General features: G+C 37.6%; 1 protein-coding gene across 2 annotated transcripts in view; it reads left to right on the forward strand.

The window, feature by feature from the left end:
- Positions 1 to 19,261: 19,261 nt before the first annotated feature.
- Positions 19,262 to 20,759, forward strand: part of GLRA2 (glycine receptor alpha 2) — a 171,049-nt gene continuing 169,551 nt past the window's right edge. For both annotated transcript variants that reach the window (XM_015067836.3, XM_015067837.3), the window contains exon 1: positions 19,262 to 19,882. In XM_015067836.3, the coding sequence (XP_014923322.2) occupies positions 19,815 to 19,882 (68 nt within the window). In that variant the 5' untranslated portion in view covers positions 19,262 to 19,814. The remainder of the gene's footprint in view (positions 19,883 to 20,759) is intronic.

The raw sequence follows: 20,759 nt of genomic DNA on the forward strand, positions 1-20,759 counted from the left end.
CAACATTATCACTGTTCTTCAGAACTGGATTAGCTGCCCCTATTTTCAGAGTCCTGGCCTCAATATCTCTCCCTCTCTCCAACACACATACTACTCAGAACACAGTCAGGGGACCAGTGTGGTTGGGCTTCGCTTATCCTCAAAGTCAAAAGGATGCAGTGGAAACATACTGAAATGATCATGCCTGGGTTATGGGTGACTGATTTCTGGTAGTGTGTGCATGTATATGTGTTTTCATGCATTTTCTACAATTTGGATGTAATACTTATTTGATCTTGAGCCAAACCCAGGGGCTTGGACATTATTTGGCCTCGTTGACTCCATTTGACCTACCACTCCCCCTGTTCAGAGACTCTTTCTCTTGGCTCCTTCCTTTTGCCTTGCATCCCTGCTTTGACACTGCACTTTTTTCCAGTTTCTCCTATATAATTTTCTACCTTGCATTTATTCCTCCTACTTTAGCTTCCAGTGCGAATTTCTACCATTAGCTTTAATGCCTGTTGCTCCCAGGGGACAGTTGACCCAGCCCTAAGGTGCCACACTGTTTCCTGTGCATCTCCCTAGGAGCTAATTCCCTGGCTAAGTCTTCTCTCCCTGAACATAGCTTAGTAATCATCCTGTGCCCAACTCCTGGCCTTGGTGTGTGTAGGGGGATCTACTCCCAGTTCTGTTGACCTCACAGGATGTGCTTTCTTATGAAGAGAATGTTGTGATAAAGAGGAGACAAGTCCTTTAATTTGATGACCCTGGATGGTCTCATAGTCATTTGGTCTCCCTCAAGATAAAGACCCTCCAACTGAGCCTGAAACTATGACAAAGGATGTGTTCCTCCCTTTACCATGTATGGCAAAGCTTTATGGATATTAATGATCCTATCACCGTAAAAGGATCAGGACCACTGAGTTATAGTGAGACCCAGACAGTACATCAGAAGGTGATGGAAGAATCAGGTGACTGCTGTTAATAAAGAACATCTTGGTTGCTTTAGGAAAAAGGAATGCTTAATCAAAGCAAAACCCTTTATTCCAGTTTTTTATTGGGGTAGTTGCTTACAAGGAACACTCCATGGGGCAGCAGCCAACCCAGTTTCAACCATTCCTATCTTCAATTACCTAGTACCTGCTTGTGCCTGACCTGGTTCTCCTGGTTTTTTGCTTTCAGCATTAATTTATGACCTCGGACTATCAGATCTGATTCTTCCTGACGTCATTCTTCTGTCAATAACCTTGCACATTACAAACTATCCAACCTTGCTACTTACTGCTCCTTAAGAAAAGATGGTGGTGGATAAATGTGAGTCAGGTAGAAACATTGCACCACTGATTTATTTCGTGACTTTCAGCTCATTACCTGAACTCTCTCAACCTCATTTTTTCATCTGCAAAACAAGAAAGGATTGCCTCACAGGACTGTTGTAAAGACTAAATTATGACATTTGTAAAATATTTGGCATAATATCTCCCCCTTAAAAGGTAATGACTATTGGAACAGGGCTACCCAGAGTATGCTTCATGGACCAATGCTAATTGTTCAATACTGGTCTATGATGAAGAAAAAAAAAGGTACAGAAATTGAGAGTTACCATTTAGAAAATTTTAGACTGGTAATTTTCTTAAAACAACAACAACAACAACAACAACAACAACAACAAACTAGTCCTTTCCCAAAGATAGTTAGAGAAGCACTGCTATAAATGGAATGGGCCCTAGTTGGGAAATGTCTGATGTACAGTTTAGCATGTAAGAAATATTACACGAGCTCTCCCTTTTCTGCTGGCCAATTACCTTTGGTTTTGTTAATCCTTGAAAGTTCTCCAATCACATCATCACATTCATGAAAGACCTCCTTCCCTTTTCTGCTCATCTGTTGGTGTCTGTTCAGGAAACACAAATTAACGTTAACATTTGTTCAAAACATAACTCAGAAAATCTGTTTCAAAAGCATGCAGGACGCATTCCAAAACCAACTGGCATTTCTGATTTGTTACCCGTGCCATTTCCCAAAGCTGTCAGTGGATAATTAAAAGTCAGAGGGGAAATTTTATTCTTTTCATGTTAAGGTATAGTGGCTATAGTAGAAAGAAAACATGAACATTTTCAGGGGAGGAGGGGAAGAGCGCTTCATTAAATCTAAAGAAAACAATCAATTCTAGGCGTATGCTGTGGTCACTTTATCCATTAGCTTCAGGACAAGAGCGGCATTTGGAGCAGTCTTTTCAAGGCATTGGCACCAGGCCATTCCTGAAGCACACAGTCATTATGGAGACATTTAATTAGTGCATTTTGCATGATTGCCTATGGACACAGGAGGGGCAATGTGGCATCTAGCCCTTTTAGGGTCAATTGATGGCTAGAGAGAAGGCCAGCCTACAAAGTCATGATAAATTCTATGAGGTTAGGAAGTTCATATTACTTCCATTTTTAACATCTCACATGCCCAGAATGGGGCCTGGAACACAGTAGACACTCAAAATAATATTTGCTGAATGAATAAATGACTTCAAAGTCACCCAAATTAGAATACCTCTAGAAACCTTGCTCCATTGCTGGTTCAGTCCAGCATGCCTGGTCCCAGTAAATGATGAACCAGAATTCAAACACAGAGCTGTCCAACTCCAGAGTTCAATGCGCATTCTACTACAGCATGTTGCAGAGATGACACCAGAAACAAATGCCATGCCCTGCATAACTGGGGTGGCTCCAGAATGCCCGATCTGGGCCACCCCCTCCCCAGACTCCATGGGGTGGAGTTACCCCTCACTTCTCTCACGCTTCTCTAAAGACAGACACAGATGGTGCCTCTTAAGCTTACTACCAGGAAAATAAAATTGGACTCTTCTCCTGTGGGCAAATAAGTCCTCCCTCTCTCTATCATCATCTGCAGAATGTGTTCTGGCCATGTCTTAAAGAACCCAAGCTGGCCTTAGGGGTACAAAAAGAGACATTGCTGTAATAGATTGAAGTATAAAGCCAAAATGGAATCTGACTCTAAAAATCCATTCCAGTCTCATCTTTATCTTTGTTGAACCAACAGCCTTGGGTATTATATGACCCCTGAGCCTCCTTCACTTGATTTTTTTTAATACAATAAAACAACTAACAATAGTGTTTAGTTTAAGTAAATGTGATAGCACTTTCCAAGTAAATTGACCTCCTTTCTTTCATCAGCCAAAACAATTTTAAGATGAGCTTTGTATTGTGCCCTGAAGGATGCAAAATTCATACTATTATATTCAGAGAGCAAAGAACTTTCAGACTCATAAACTCAGAGTCCTTTGATTTGTCATCAATAATCTAATTTAGTGGCTTTATACAGGAGGGCTTGGGACTTAAAGGGTTATAAGAATTGGATCCAGGAGAAATATAGGGATGAAAGCATTGGTTAAAATGGAAAGTAAATAAGGAAGGCTCAAAAGGAGGAGAAGCAAATCAAGAAATAATGAATTTAAAATTTCAAATCCAGCTCCCAGCTAAAGCCTCTTCCTGGACTAAAAGCTATGAGAAGTATGAAGAATGGATTTCTGTGTCATCTTTAGGTGAAATATGCCTTACACTTAACTAAATAATTATATGTGAATTTAACAAAGTACAAAGTCATGATAGAGCAGAGCAAATATGCACTAAAGGTGATATGGAAGAAGAGAAAATAATGTTCAATCACAACTTGCAAAACAGGAAGGTGAAAAATAATAGAAGAGGGGGTTAAAGGACAGAGAGGAGTTTGGACATGATCTCATGAGAAACGGTGGCTTGTATGGGAAGGGGTCCTAGGTTTGTATGGGAAGAGAGGGTGTGCTCGAATGGTTTAATTGAAGAGGGTCTACTAAAGGGACTATTTACAGAGGTCTGTGGTCAGAATTAAAGGAAGCAAACTAGGAATGGTAAAATACCCAAGAGCCAACAACAACAGGAAGCTGTTACCATCCTAGGCCTGAAGTTTCAAGAGTAGAGACATTACTGAAAACTGAGAAGAGCTGTAGCAGTAAGAGAGCACAACCTTCCAGGAACTGTGGCGGTTCTGTCTGTCTATATCCTTTAATTGATATAAGTGATACATTTTTCTTGGTTTTTATTTTTGCGTTATAATTTCAGTTTTTAGTGTTTCTTTCCCTGTATTTTCTTTTTTTGGTGCTACAAAAGTTAAATTTGAAACATCTATCCATTTTTTAAAAATTGAGGTATAAATGACATACAACATTCTATTAGTTTCAAATGTTCAGCATAATAATCCAGTATTTGTATACATTGAGGAACGATCACCACAATAAGTCTAGTTAACATCTGTCACCATACATAGCTATAAAGAATTCCTTTCTTGTGATAAGAACTTTTAAGATCTATTCTCTTAGCAATTTTCAAATATGCAATACAGTATTATTAACTATAGTCATCATGTTGTACATTACATCATCATGACTTATTTATTTTATAATTGGCAGTTTGTACCTTTCAACTCTCTTCAACCCATTTTGCCCATTCCCCACCCCTTGCCCCTGGCAACCACCAGTCTGTTCTCTGTATCTATGAGCTTTATTTTTAACTTTACATATAAGTGAGATAATACAGTACTTGTCCTTTTCTGTTTGACTTACTTCATTAGTGTAATGCCCTTAGGGTCCATCAGTGTTGTCACAAATAGGAAGATTTTATTCTTTTTTATGGCTGAATAATAGTCCACTAAATATTTTCTATCCATTTAAAAATTGAGATACCATTCTCACATCATAAAATTCACCCTTTTCATATGTACAATTAAATAGTCTTAGTATATTTGCAAAATTTTTCAACCACCACCATCGAAGTCAAGAACATTTTTATCACCCACCAAAACCCCATATTCATTAGCAATCACTCCCCATTTTCTTCTCCCTCAAGTCACTAAAAACCACCAATCTATTTTGTATCTCTTTGAATTTGGCTTTCAACAGAAGAACAAAACCACTACCAAATTTCTGCATAGCTGGGAGGGAGTTGATGAAATAAATACTCCAACTTCTCCTTCCCTCCCAACCTGATCTCCTGCTGGTCCCTCCTACTTGGTGAAATAAACTGGAAGCCAAATGTCAATAAAGCCTCAGTTGTGCAGCCCATTGACGTCAGCCTCCAGAGGCATAAAGCAGGATGAAGGGAGGAGAGGGAATCTGGAGGGACATACAGGGAAAACAGAGTGCCCAAAGGCCCTATAAATTCTTGATGAGAAGATGCTGAGAAGAGAATGTATTGACAGAACTGGAAAGTAGAGGGAGTGTGCAATCCTGGTGCAAGGACCTGGGACTCCATGGTGAAAAAATACACTCCTGGGAATAATGGGTCTAATTAACATAGCAGAATCAAGGGGTCTGAAGTTCACAGTAAGATTGTTTACAATGTCCTTATGTAACAAAAGATTAATCATGGCATCCTTTCATTTTAATTTTTAAGTGGCTTCTGGAGACCCAAGAAAATGATTCATCATCCATTATTCATATTTCATTTTCATTCTTATCTGTATTATTGTGACTTTGTATACATGACATTGAGAATTGCATCCATCCTTTATGGTACCCTATAAATAAATATAAAAGCTTATTTCCTATTATATGATGGGAGCCTGTACAACTAGATTTATCTAGTATTTACTTAAAAACTGATTTAGTTTTGCAGTATAATTTGGCCTTATCTTCAAGGCATTACAGGCCATAACAAAAATAGTTTTCCTTAAAAGGAGAAAGATGAATGGTTACTCAATTGTTTCAGTCTCTTGAGTTGATTACATTTCTTGGTGCGCTGGTCAAGAGGCAAACAAAACTCGGTATTTTCCAGAGTCAGTCTTATGGTTACATTAAATTATCTTTAGCTACCTTTAAAATTTTTTCTCTGACGAGACCTTTCCTTTATGTCAACTGAATTCTCCATCCCCCTCATATTTAGCAATTTATCTAAGTCATGTGGCATGACTATTAAACATACTTTTTATTATTAAAATTAGTAACTTAGTATTTGAATTAGGTTTTCTTTCCAGAAGCTCATGTGATTGCCCATCTGAAAAATAATAGGATCTTGTTTTCTTCATCCACATATATTTTGCATATATTATTCATTACCATTGAAAATTACGTTTCTCTTTTTTCTATTTTCCTAACTCAATGTGAATGTTGAATACAAATAATAATCCTCTTCTTAGAATTAAGGAAATGAGTAAGGAGGCTATTACATAAATAGTTTCATGTGATTGTAATAATGAAAGCATTTATTCAAGAATAACAACTTACATTTATTGGAGTCCTTGAAGTTTATATAGCCCTGTAACCCATGTCATTGGATCCTTGCTACAATCAGGAGTGGTAGACAGGGAAGATGAAATTATCTCCCGTTTTACTGAAGGGAAAACTAAAGCTCACAGAATTAGTAATTTGCCTAAGATTGTAGAACTAGTAAGTAAGGGTGCCAGAACTTGAATATACATCTTCTAAAATTTCAAATAATATCATGTGCCACAGATGCATAAGCCTGGGGGGGAGGGAGTAGGTTTATGACAGACCCACATGTTTTTAAAAAATATCTGTTGATGGAGATTCTACCCATTTCTTCTTTGCCTGGTCCAACAGCCAACCATCTGGCAAAAATTCCCATCATTTATATATCCTAGACCCATGGCCCCCATATGGTTGTCCTGAAAGGAAATAATGAAAGGTAATATGCTGGTTTGGCATATTTTAGAAAATGGACTTTATATTCTTGAAGGCAACAATTAAATTGTCCTTTCATGTTCTCATATAAAGTGAACTAATCCCAACATCTTGGTCTCTGAGAACCTGGAGTTGGGGGTGGGGAGAGGGAGACAGAGAGAGAATGCCTTTGATTCTCAAGTTGAAAGTATTAATTCTATTTAACTTTTTTTTTTTTTTTTTAGCATTTAAAAACTTGTCAGGATGACCCTCTGGCCTTCTACTCCTTCTGTTATTCTCTTTGCTCATCTTCACCTTCCTTGATTTTTCTTTTTGCTCTATCCTAATGTGGTATCATAGTGTAGCTTTAATCAGATTGATCTGGGTACTATTCCCGGTTTTCAGTAGTAAGATTTTATTTTTTGCCTTACAACCTACTTTTGCCTGAGATTAATATACACTATTACCTGTTCTTGTTTACCTATTTGTGTAGCAATTACTATGTTCACTTTTTCTTTCACCTTACACCTTCCTTCTGGAGTCATTTTCCTTTTTCCTGAAATAGTCTTTCACTCTAAGTTTTATTTTTCTTTTATTCCTTTCCAGATGTTTCATTGTTAGTAAACATTCTCAGTTTTGTTTGTCTGGAAATATATTAATTTCACTTTTGTTTTTTTTAACAATTTGCAGATATATAATTCTATGTTGACAGTTATATTCCCTTAGTATACTGAAAAATTCATTTCATCATCTTCTTTTCCTTTTATTATTGCTAAGAATTCAGCTGTCCATCTAATTATTGTCACTTAATATTTTTAAAAATTGATTTATGACTAATCTCAAGGTCTTTTCCTTGCTCTTTAGTATCTTTAGTTTCACTTTAAGTACAATTTATTTAGGTGTGGTAATCTTTCCATGTATTTTTCTTGGATATCATCACAGTTTCTAATTCTGATGATTCAAGTTTTTCATCAATTCTGAAAAATTTTAGCCATTGCCTTTTCAAAAATCACTGCTCCTAAGATCTATTATTTCTTTGAAACTCCTACTTGACATGTATTAGATCTTCATTCACTATCTTCCATGTACCTTCCCTTTCATGTTTTCAAATTCTTTGCTTCTTTGCGCTGTTTTCTAGATAACACTTTTGGCCTATCTTCCACTTCAATAGTTATCTCATAACTTAAATCTAAAAGCATATTTAAAGAGCTCATTGGCTTTTAAGTATAAATTATAATTTTCATTTCCTGATATTCTACTTTGCTCTTTTAGAGTCACTTATTTCTTACTCACTTTTTGCTTCTGTAATCGTTAAACATAATTAATACTTTTATTCTAAGTCTGATAATTCTAATATCTGAAGTGTTTGAGTGTCTTACTCTATTTCTAATTGCTTCTCCTGGATCTTACTTATGCATACCTTGTTTTGTCATATGTTCTGTGATTTGTGTTTGCAAATCATATCCAGTATAACTTTAGCTGAAGGCAAACTTTAACATGTGTATTGGAATTTGTTTCCCCCAAGCAGATTAGCATTGCTTCAACCAGAGATGCTTGAAGTCGCCAACTTAGAACAACTTTAAATAAATTCTTGGTTTGAGCTGTTTGGATTATAGAGTTAGGATCACAATCCTATATGATGTTTTCCCATGGTTACAAACTCTCAGATACGTTTAAGCTCCATTTAAAGTCAAGCTTTTGATAGGTAAATGTTTCTGTGCTATCTCTCCTTTTGTATGGCTTGGACAGAGAGTCTCCAAATAGACTATCTACTTGCTGGGCTCAAGGCTTTCTATCTTAGTCTCCCTGCCTGCTCCACACCCCACCCCACCCAAGCTGCCATTAGAATTGAAGCTATTAGTCTTGAGGATCAAAAGATATTCCAGAGTAGCTCCTGCCTTCAGCATTTGAATTTTATGCTCTTGTTTTGGATCTCTGAGAGTTTTTTTTAATGTTTATTTATTGAGAGAGTGAGAGAGAAAGAGAGAGAGAGAGAGCACATGAAAGCGGGGAGGGGCAGAGAGAGGGGGAGAGGAAGAGAATCCTAAGCAGGCTCCATGAAATCAGCATAGAGCCTGATGTGGGCCTAGAGCTCATGAACTGTGAGATTATGACCTGAGCTGAAATCAAGAGTTGGATGCTTAACTGACTGAGCCACCCAGGTGCCCCTCTGAGAATTTGTTTTAGTTCATGGCCAGTTCGACGTTGCCTTTAAAAACACATTTTATCCACAAACTGTAGGTGTTTTATATTGAGAAATTTTTTAGTCTATCTAATCTTATTTATTGCTTGAATTAGAAGATAACGCAGCACTCTGCAAATATTAATACTAGTAATCCTTTGATGTGGCTGTTGTAGTTAATCCTCAAAGACTATTGCCCAATGAACCATACTTTCTAGTATCCACACCCTAGAGAAGTCTCCTTCCATATGGAAATGAGCTGGCCATGTGTAAACACTAAAATGCAGCAGGAGTGACACAACATGACTTCTAAGCCTATGTCATAAGAATCCTTGCAGCAGCATCTTCCTTGTTATCTTGGAATTGGAATGCTCACTGTTGGGACATATCTTTCATAACCCAGGCACCAAAGTGGAAGAAACCCAAGCCTCAAGGAAAGGCCATGGGTAGGTCTTTTGGTTAACCATTCCAGCCGAGTTCCCATCCAGTATCCAACAGCCAGTATCAAATACCAATCATGTGAGGAAGCCATCTTGGAAGACTGACCCAACTGAGTCCTCAGACAACTAACTTAAGCCTGAGCTTCCATATAATATCTTGAGAGATCCCAAAGAAGAATGTCCAGATGAACCCATTCAACCTATGGAACCTTGAGAGATAGTAATAAATTGTTCTTTTAAATTTTTTTTAATGTTTATTTTTGAGACAGAGAGAGAGAGAGCATGAACAGGGGAGGGTCAGAGAAAGAGGGAGACACAGAATCTGAAACAGGCTCCAGGCTCTGAGCTGTCAGCACAGAGCCCGACATGGGGCTTGAACTCACCGACCGCGAGATCATGACCTGAGCCGAAGTCGGACGCTTAACCGACTGAGCCACCCAGGTGCCCCAATAAATTGTTCTTTTAAACCATAAAAATTTTGGGGTAGTTTATTACAGTCATACATTACCTGAACAACAGTCAAGTCTTTTTGGATTAGAAGCCATTTTGCCTCTTTGAAGTGACTGCAAATCTATGCTCTGATATGCTATATTTATATTATAGGGCATTTTAATTTCCAAATTCTTAGAAGGGGGGCAGGTAATTCTTGTTTCCATATATGATCTACACATACCATTTAACACCTATGTGTATGACAGCCACATAGATAATTAAAATAGACAATATTTACTGTAGCTATTGGGGCGCCTGGGTGGCTCAGTCGGTTAAGTGTCTGATTTCGGCTCAGGTCATGATCTCACAGCTAGTGAGTTTGAGCCCCGCGTCGGGCTCTGTGCTGACAGCTTGGAGCCTGGAGCCTGCTTCAGATTCTGTGTCTCCCTCTCTCTCTGCCCCTAACCCACTGGCATTCTGTCTCTGTCTCTCTCAAAAATAAATAAACACTAAAAAAATTTAAATGTGAATGACATTTTAAAAACCTTAGAAGATAATATAGGAACACATCTTCGTAATATCAATACTGATACTTACAAGACAAAGATAGCAAAAATTATAAGGGAAAAATTAATGACTTTCATCATATTGCTAACATCAAGAAAATGAAAAGGCACAAACTGGGAAAAGATATTTGTGAAATATACAACTAGCAAAGGATTGCTATATAAAATAGTTTTTACACATAAATAAGGAAAAGGAAACAGCCTAATTGAAGAGTTTCCAAAAGAAATGTATTTCACAGATAAAACACAAATGGTCAGCAAACATATTGAAATGTCACTCAAGTCATTAGTAGTTAGATAAATGCAAACTAAAACCACAATGAGATGCTAATTAACATTCTCTGGATTGGCCAAAATTAAGAAGTCTGACAGCGTCAACTGTTAGTGAGGATATAAAGAAACTATAACTTTTCTACACTATAGTGAGAGTGTAAATTACAACACTGTAGGAAACAATTTGGCATCACCTAATGAAATTGAAGCTGTGCATACCTTAGGACTCAATAATTCTTCCTCTAAATATGCATTTTTTATGTACGGCAGAAGAAATGCATAATAATATTATGCAAGTATTATTTATCATAGCAAAAAATCTGGAAACAACCCAAAAGCCTATCAGCAGTAGAATGGATGGATACATTGTGGAATGCACACAGAATGGAGCAATGTAATGTGAAAATGAATGAATTCTTACTATGTGTAATAACATAATATTGACCAAACAAAGCAAGCCACAGAAGAATACAATCTCATTCAATTTAGGTACAGTTGAAAACATGAGAAATTAAATAATGTGTGTGTGCATATATGTGGGTTAGAATAATGGAATCAAAGTAAGAAAATGATAACAAAATAATCAGGATAGAAGTTAACCTAAGAGATGGGATATTCCATGTATATATTTTTATAAGTAAGTATTATTCCTTAATATGCCATTTTCAAAAAGCAGTGAATATGTCAATTAGCAGTGGAATTGATCAGAAATGGAGTATAAACAAAAGAAGTCTGAGAGATAAACCAAATCCAGTCCAAGGAATGAGTAATGAGAACAGAGAATATAAATATTCAGTTTCACAAATGAATATTATGAAGCTGGAGAGGGCTCCATCGGTCCATCTGAGACAGTTTCTACTCAAGGTTTTCACATTTCAACTATACAGTCAGATCCTATTTGTCTAGCTTCATGTTTATCATGCAGCCTTCCCAGGCAGTGTGTACTCAAGAAGCTTATACACTGCTCAACCTACATGGGTTACTTGGCAGCTCGACAGCTATATTTTCATTCTGGTTTATATATCAGACTCTGGGGTATTATAGAGTTAGTATGTCACATCCCTGATTAGTAACGTATTTGGGGCACTGATGAGATTAATTTTGTGAAACTGCCAAGCTAAAAACCAGAGTTTCGGCTGTGAAGAGTATATAGGTGAATGCCACACTTTGAAGCTCTTGAGTGTCAGAAAGCTGATCTCCTCAGATGATACCCTGACCTAGAGCCCCACTTCTATAATATTTATTTTTATTATCCTCACATATAGATAGATTAGAGGGCAGAAAGAATGTCTTATATTACTTTACCTCATCTTCATAGAAGTATATAGTAGTTTGTATACAGTAAATGCTCAATTATTATTTGTTGACTGGATGATTGGAAGGATTGTTGATTACATATGCACTATCCCATTAATATCTATGCTATACTTGACAACAATAATAAAAATGTCATCATTGAATATAATGAACGGAACTACACTTCAACTACCAAGTGATAGCTTACCTGCAGATGTAAAACTATTACTATTGTTCAAGTTAAAATAATTCACTTTTTCAGGGCACTTGGGTGGCTTAGGTGGTTGAGTATCTGGCTCTTGATCCTGGCTCAGGTCATGATCTCACAGTTTATGAATTCAAGCCCTGTGTCAGGCTCTGTGCTGACAGAGCTTGGGATTCTCTCTTTCCCTCTCTCTCTGCCCCTCTCCTGCTCACACACAGTCTCTCTCTCAAAACAAATAAATAGGGGCGCCTGGGTGGCTCAGTCGGTTGAGCGTCTGACTTCAGCTCCGGTCATGATCTCACGGTTTGTGAGTTCGAGTCCTGTGTCAGGCTCTGTGCTGACAGCTCAGGGCCTGGAGCTTGCTTCAGATTCTATGTCTCCCTCTCTCTGCTCTTCGCTCCCGCCCCTCTCAAAAATAAACATTAAAAATTAAAAAAAAAATAAATAACCTTAAAAAATAAAATAAAATAATTCACTTTTTCAAACTCAGCTTCTTTTCAGCCTTCTGTGAACCAAGAGGCATTTCATGGGGAGGGGGTATAAACATTAATAAAATCAATAACAAAAACTTTAAAATCTGAGAACTCTTCAAAAGACATTTTCAGCAAGGGTATCGTGATAATGAAGGTGATGATGTTGAAGCAGTCTTCGGGTCAGTTGCAAAAGCCTAGGAGATTCTAAGACAACTGATATGGTCAATCTTATTGTTATTCATTATTTTCATTTTTAGAATTGTAGCAAAGGAGGAACCTTCTAATACATTCAAGTGAGATTACATTTGATTTATCTTCCAAATTATTGTTTGCCCACTTGATGTTTATGAAAAGAAATGCCGCATTTCTCACATTAGCCAACAGAGAAGTAATCACTTGTATGAATCATCGCTGGAAATAGAAATTGTTTCAAGTGCTGGACACATTTGTGGTCTGTGAACACTGAACATTAATAAGCAGGAGAGCTCCAATCCGAAAATGATTTTTCTGACTTCGAAGTAATTTAATCCAGAAATGCTCTGGACAGACATTCAATTGTCTGCATGGAACCTGGAAGAGCAGTGATTTCACATTAAGACTTCATGGCCTTGAAGCTTGCCTCTCTGCATGCTGAGCATCTTTATTCAGCCCACAAGATAAAGAAGAGAGAAGCAAACTGGATTTCTAAAAATGAAAGAGAATAAATGCAGAGCGAATCAGCTCTTTCGGCATCCTTGCTCTGTGGACAATACTGGCCATGGAAAACAGCTATAAATTCATTAGCACTAGTGCTTCTGGCAGCCGGCACAAATCAACATGCGGGAACCATGCTTCGTTTCTCACCTTCCTTTTTAGATTCTTGAACTCCTAGCAACTTATTTAATCCAACAGAGTGAGCTCTATAGTGGGCCTTTCATTTCTAATACAACAATTGCAAGGGGATAAAGGAACATACGGGCCAATGAGTGGCCATGAAAGTTGAGAGCTATTTGTTGAGCCTGCAGTGGTTACTTGGCGATCCCAGATTTAAGAGATAGACTTTCTACCTGATCCCTGAGATGTTATATATAATCAAAGAATGGAAATCACTAATCACTAATCTCACAAACCACATGATTTAACAAATACCATGATGAACATGCATGTCAGAGGGCTTTCTCACCCAGAAATTCATTCTGATCTAGGGCACTATAGTGAGAGAAGGGTCTGTTTGAAGTAAGAAAATCTCTCTTAAAATTCATAACGTGCATTCTATCAAGATGAAATTGACTTTATTGTTCTCTGTGAGGAAGCATCCTCAAGAAACTGGAGATTTGGTAAAACAAATTCTTGCCCTGTCTAATTTGCCTGAAATCTCTGCATCTTGGTTGGTGTCAACTGTAAATTAATAAGCCCTTTCTTAATCCATACTTCATCTTTTCAAGTGGAGGAAAATAAATGCCCATATTTGGGGAGGATCATCTCTCTGCAGCAAGACCCATAAGAGTTTACAAGGAGATCGGATGTTGGATATTGATATATTGGACATCTTTGAACTCTTTCCCTAAGGAAAGACCTTTTAGACTCTTAATAATGGGCTTTTCATTTGTCATTTGTGGGTAATTGGATCCCAATATAATGGAGACTAAAATGCCCTCAAGAAAGTGTCACTTACTACAATGGAATCATAAACATAGTGATTAAAAAATAGTTTAAAAATAGGTAGGTAAAAATATAGTAGGTTTTCAGTGACTTGAAAAATAAGAGCAGTCATACATATGATGAGAAATAAATATGCTCACTTGGGTAGTAAATACAGAAAGTATGACTTTGTCACTTAATAATCATGTGGACGTGGGAAAATTGATCAACTTACATGAACTTTAGATTCCTCATTGGAAAAAAATGATGATTAATCATTGTTCTGCCTGTCACATAGTATGAGTATTTTGAAAAGTGTAAAGCATTGTATATGTTAGAGGTTTATCAACATTAGTAAATGATACTGATGTTTATAACACATCTCTATTTTTTTATATCTATATAGAAATTTTTAATATGTAGCATCATAGAGACCAAACATCGTATACTGATGTTTATGACATTATGGGATGAGTCAGAATCTTCTCTTTTCTCTGATAAGAAGAGTACAAAATGAAGGTGCCACATGCCTAGTTGTAATTTAGTAATTTAGAAGCATAAGCACATTCAACTTCAGGATTCCACTGCATTGCAAATAAAACCTTTTCTAAGCTCCTGAGACTTACTGTGCTTGAAAGTGGAACTGTCCAAGGGATAAAGTCAAAACATGAATTTTAGCAGTCCATAGATGCTATGAAATGAGATTAAGAGCCTAAAACACATCCTTAGCTATGGTTTTATATGACTTTCAAGAATATTCCATGTAGAAGTATTTTATATAGCAATATTGTCATCTATGTTTTTACATATTATGAAAAAGAGGTTCAGTGGGATTAAACGGCATGCCCAAGGTCACATAATTGATCAGTGTTAGAGTTGGAACCTGAATCAAGGACATCAGATTCCTAGGCTCTTATGTGTATTTTCATCTCAAGCTATAGACTCATGAGCCACTGAGCTTGGTTTCCTTTCAAATAATCATATTTCTTCATTTTTTAATTCCCTGGCAAGTAATTTTTGACAGAACTATACATATTTAAGCATATTGTTTTCTTTAAAAATTTTTTTTGACGTTTTTATTTACTTATTGAGACAGAGAGAGACAGAGCATGAACGGGGGAGGGGCAGAGAGAGAGGGAGACACAGAATCGGAAACAGGCTCCAGGCTCTGAGCCATCAGCCCAGAGCCTGACGCGGGGCTTGAACTCACGGACTGCGAGATCGTGACCTGAGCTGAAGTCGGACACTCAACCAACTGAGCCACCCAGGCGCCCTGCATATTGTTTTCTTTAAGCAGTACTTCTGGGTGCATTTAAAAAATTATATCCTAATCATCATCAAAACCATTGTGATTATTGTCATCAGTGAATGTATGAGGATACAATGATAGCCTAAAACAGATGCTGTCCCCGTCCATTACAAGGCTCGTTATTTAGGCAATTAGTCTTAGATATGTATACATGCAATGGTGATAAACTCTTTGAATCAGAGTTGCTGAGTACTAAGGAAGACTGTAATAGGAAGAGTTGATAGGTCAGGGAAAGCCTCCTTGAAGAAATAACATTTGAGCAGAGATTTGAAAAATAAGTTGATATTAACAAGACAAAGTGGGAGGCATAGGCATTCCTTGGGATTAAGCAATACGGCAAGCATGAGGGACTAAAAAGATGCCAATATGGTTATAGGGGAAGAAATGAGATGAGTAGAGAAGGAGATGAAGGACAATGTAGGCATGGGCCAGACCATGTGGAACTTTTAGGTAATGTTAAGTAGTTTTTTTGTTATACCCAAAGATCAATGGAAAGTCATAGTGTTAATCAGGGTGTGTGATATAATCAGATTTTTATTTTTAAACAACCACTCTAGCTAGAGTGTATAGAATGAGGTGGTGGGAGGATCAGCTGTTTGTCCAGATAGACTAGTAAGGTAACTATTTCTACAATGCAAAGAAGAGATAAAGAATGCTCAACTGGGGTTGTGGATGTTGAGATGGAGAGAAGTGGACAATTTGGGAAACATTTGAGAGATTAAATCAATAGGGCTTGATAAAGAACTAAATATGGTGGGTGATGGAGAGGGAGTCTTAGAGATTATGCATTGGCTTTTGGTTGGCAACAGTGAAACAGGCACAGTAGAATAGGCATGAATTTGGAGAAAGTATTAAAAGTTTGTTTTTGACATGAAGAGTTTGAGAAGCCTTTGAGACATTCAGTAGGAATTGTTTAGGAAGCAGTTGGATATACAGGTCTGGACAGAACTATATATTTGCATGTCATCTGTATAAAAGGATCATGGAAGGTATGGATGTGCATAATGTTGTCTAAAAGAGTGTGGTATGAGAAGAAGAAAGAACCTAGAATATAGTCTTTAGGAATTGTAACTTTTATAAGCCAGGCAAAGTGGATATGCCTGCCAAAAAGACAGAATAGGAGACAAGCTAGGAGTGCACTGTATCCAAAAGTCAAGGGAGGAAGGTATTTCAAGAGAGCAGAATGGTGGTTGCTAGTGACAGAGGAAAAGGGGATATAGGTAGCTGCTAATCAATGGGTATAAAGCTTCAGTGATGCAAGATGAGTAAGTTCTAGAGATCCACTGTAAAATATTTTGCCTAGAGTTAACAATATTGTATTGCATACTTAAAAATCTGTTGAGAGAATACATCTTACGTTATACATTGTTACCACAATTAAATAAAAATAATTTTAAAGAAAGAAGGGAAAAGAGACCAATAATGTTAAGGGCCATGGAAATGTCAAGATGACAACAGAAAAATATCCTTTCAGCCTTAGTTACAAGGAACTCATTGGAAGACTTAGTGAGAGCTGTTTCTGTGGATTGACAGAGATGGAATCCAAATTGAAAAGAGTGGAAAAGTAAAATGAGGAGGCTAGACTAGATTTTCTTTAAAGTCCCTTCCAACTTTAAAATAGTAAATGCTGTGATTTCATGCTGCTGGCCAGAGCCTCTCTTTGCCACATGTTTCCCTACTCACCCTACTCCTGGTTAATAAAAAAGACTCTGCTGTTGAAAGAAATGATTTGCAAAGACTGTATTACTTTAAGCATCATTACAACCTCAAACAAACTTGGGACAAATCATTCTATTCTACTTGGACATATATATTTTTTCTTTTGAAAAGAATCTTGAGCAGAAAAATTCTTACATGATTTTTCCATAGCATCAATTCAAGAGATATATTTCCAAGAGCTGGTTTTATTTTTCGGGTCAGGACTGCAGGGATGAAATCAAGTCTAGAGTTTCCATGTGGATGAATTTGGAAGTGAACAGATTCAAAGCTGCAGTCCAGGGATGTCTCACACTACACTATACTATTTTCCTTTTAAATTGAATCACCTTTTCTGGGCTTTGGGAGCTAAAAGAACACATCCAAAGAATTGATTTTGTATGTAAGCAGAATGCTTGGGCACTGCTGCTTTTCATCTAAAGAGGAGTTCCTATATTCTCACTGTCTTGGTAGGACAGAAATGTGATAAACGGTTGCATAGACCATTGCTACTCAAAGTGGGGTCAGTGGACCAGCGGCATCAACCTCAGCTAGGAATTTGTTAGAAATGCAGAATTTCGGGCACCACCTCAGACCTACTGGATCAGGATATGCAGTTTAACAGGATCCTCAGGTGATTTATATTAACATTAAAAGGTGAAAAGAACTTGTAATTTTTTTCTCAGAATCTACTTTTTAAAAATAGAGAATCCTTTGCTATTCTGCTATGATATTTAAATTGATCCAAGGGAAGATTAGTCATTTATGGACTGAAAACTAATCATATTATTTTGTTTTAAAATTAAGACCTGCACTCGAGTGCCAAGGTGACTCATAAGGTATATTTTACAGGCAAAAAGGAGGTTACTCACCCAACTCATGGCAGAACATGTATTTTTCATTTCCCCTTGCCAGAAGCTGCTAATTACTTGCACTGAACTATTTACCCCTCTTCTTTTATTAATAATATTTGTGGGGCACCTGGGTGGCTCAGTCACTTAAGCATCCCACTCTTGATTTTGGCTCAGATCATGATCTCATGGGTTCATGGTATTGAGCCCTCCATGGATTTCTGTGCTGACAGCGTTTAGCCTGCTTGGGATTCTCTCTCTCCCTCTCCCTCAGCCCCTCCCCTACTCTCTCTCTCTCTCTCAAAATAAATAAATAAACATTAAAAAATAATATTTGTAAAATTACTTTGAAATAGCATACCTGTCATGCTTTTTGTACAGGATTTATAAACTTTCATCATTTTCTCTTTAGCCAGTTTAGGAGAACACCTACACTTTCTTGCATGGCCCTTCCTGGTGATTAACATCTGGAATGGACATATGAAAACTCAACCCCTCAGTCTCTCCCTTCCTTCCTCCGTTTCTTACCTGAAGCCTTACTCTAACCTTTAATCAGGACAGAAAAAAGATTGCTACTGCCCCCTGCTGGCCTATTGTATTTTTCCTCCTCTTCAAATCGACTTGAACAGGATGCCCAAGGATTTTGAGCCACGGAAGAAAGCTCAGCGGAAGGGGCTTTCCCTCGTAGAGATGTAGAGATCCTTTGGGAACAGGCGGCTAAAATCAAACGAAAACACTCAGGGGGCGAGGAAGGCATAAAAGGCTTCTAAATTAAATTATCGATCCTCACGAACCTTTTTCTGCACATAGACTTCTCAATGCCAAGGAAATGTCCCCTCCTCTTCAGCACAGGACTCCTCTTTTGCCTCTAGGTTCCACAGACAAGGAATGAACTACCACTCCCCTATTATAATTTCAGTACTACAGATTCTGTTTTCTGCCTCCCCCAATTTCCTTTTCCCACAGCTAGACCGTATTCCCTTTTCTTTTCTGCTTCAAACTCCCGTCCCACCCACCCACCTACAGACTCGCATTTCCAGGGGTCAGACCCTAACCTCCTTCACCATCCCCGTCTACCCTGACCTCTGTCCGCCCGATTGTCGTCGCACCCCCCCCCCCTTAGCACCCTTTCGCTGAACAGCGACTCACTCTTTGCCTTTGAACATCTGGCTTGTCCCCTCTTGAATGCTCTCCCCGACCCCCGCCCCAAGCGACTGAAAAACGAAACATGCGCACTTCAGAGCTAGGAGCTGTCCGAGTGCTGAAATTTATAGGCTGGGTAAGATCACGTCTCCGTCTCTTTCTGTAGCTCTCATTCCAGCACAGGATCTCAGCAATTTTGCTCTCTTCCCCCTGCCCATTCCAGCGTGCAGAGTCCTTTCTTCTCTCTCATTTACAACTTCTTTTAAAAAGAGAACATTTTCTAGAGAAAAGAGATTTGCTAAACAGAAAGGACATAAAACAAAAGCCACAGCAACCCGACTTCCAGCATGGCATTGTCACCAGCCCCCTTTGCATGGTGATGCGATTAAGGTAGCGGCATTTTTATCATTCGGAAAAGCAGCTGGGGAATCCATCAGTTCTAAGGCTTTGTCTTTCCTTGGTTAACTGATGGTCCTGAGCCCCGATTTGACCTGACCATGATGCCTAGGACTGGCACTTTTTGTTTTTCCTCAGCAAACTGTACAAGCCCAAATCTCTTTTTGATTTCCAAGGAAACTAGATTCCTGCCAGATTTCAAATCTGGACAATAAATAGATACTTTGTCCTAGCTTCTTTCTGGAATCTTTTCGGGAATATTTTCCACAAGCATCACAGAAACAGGAATGAACCGGCAGCTAGTGAACATTTTGACAGCCTTGTTTGCATTTTTCTTAGAGACAAACCACTTCAGGTAGGTAAAACGACTTTGCATGCTGATATTTTCCCCATGAAAACTGTTTTAAAGAGAATGTGTCATACAATTTTTATCTATTTTTCTATGCCCTGGACCATATTATTTTAATTTTATAGAGGAGAATTAGATTTCTTTTGTTCTTTTAAAAGGCGTAATTATGGGGGGAGGGTAGTAAATTTTCACAAAGGCAAGTTTTATGATGCATAACCCCACTCTATGCATTTCAACATGTTTTCACAGCCAATGTGATATTAAGGCAGTCTAATGAGTTGCATGCTCTTTACATTTCTATATAATAATGGTTTTTTTTTTGCTGTCAAATTCTTCTTAAAGTCATTTAAAATGATTATTGGATGCAATGCTTTTCATGTGGTGGAAGTGATTGGATTAATTTGCCAGGAGTATGCTCATTTTATATAAAATATAAAAGAACCCTAATTCTTAGTCAACTTGAAACTTGTATTTCAGCAACTAGATGCATACTACGAGCACTACAATTCAGGAAATTTCTTGAAACATCAAAAATATTTAAAATCTCATTTTACCACTATATTCCACTGTTTGGTATATTTGGAAGTTGAATGCCTACCAAAATTTAATTAGTATCAAATCTTTGTATTTATCTATACATGAGAAACGGACTATGCATAATTAAAACAAGTGGGAAATTATTATTTGCATGCTTGCATTTTCTACCTAATTTATAAATTACCAAATCAATTGATACTTCAAAATATCAGATAATTATCAGTAAGTGAAAGAGCCATCCTAATGGCAGAGGTTCTAAGACAGCGTAGAGATTAGAGATGTTCATACAACAAAGTGTAGGAGTCTTCATTTATTTTCACCGAATTTTATGGTATTTTTTCACAGA

This window comes from Acinonyx jubatus, chromosome X (genome assembly GCF_027475565.1).
Source record: "Acinonyx jubatus isolate Ajub_Pintada_27869175 chromosome X, VMU_Ajub_asm_v1.0, whole genome shotgun sequence".
Taxonomy (NCBI): domain Eukaryota; kingdom Metazoa; phylum Chordata; class Mammalia; order Carnivora; family Felidae; genus Acinonyx; species Acinonyx jubatus.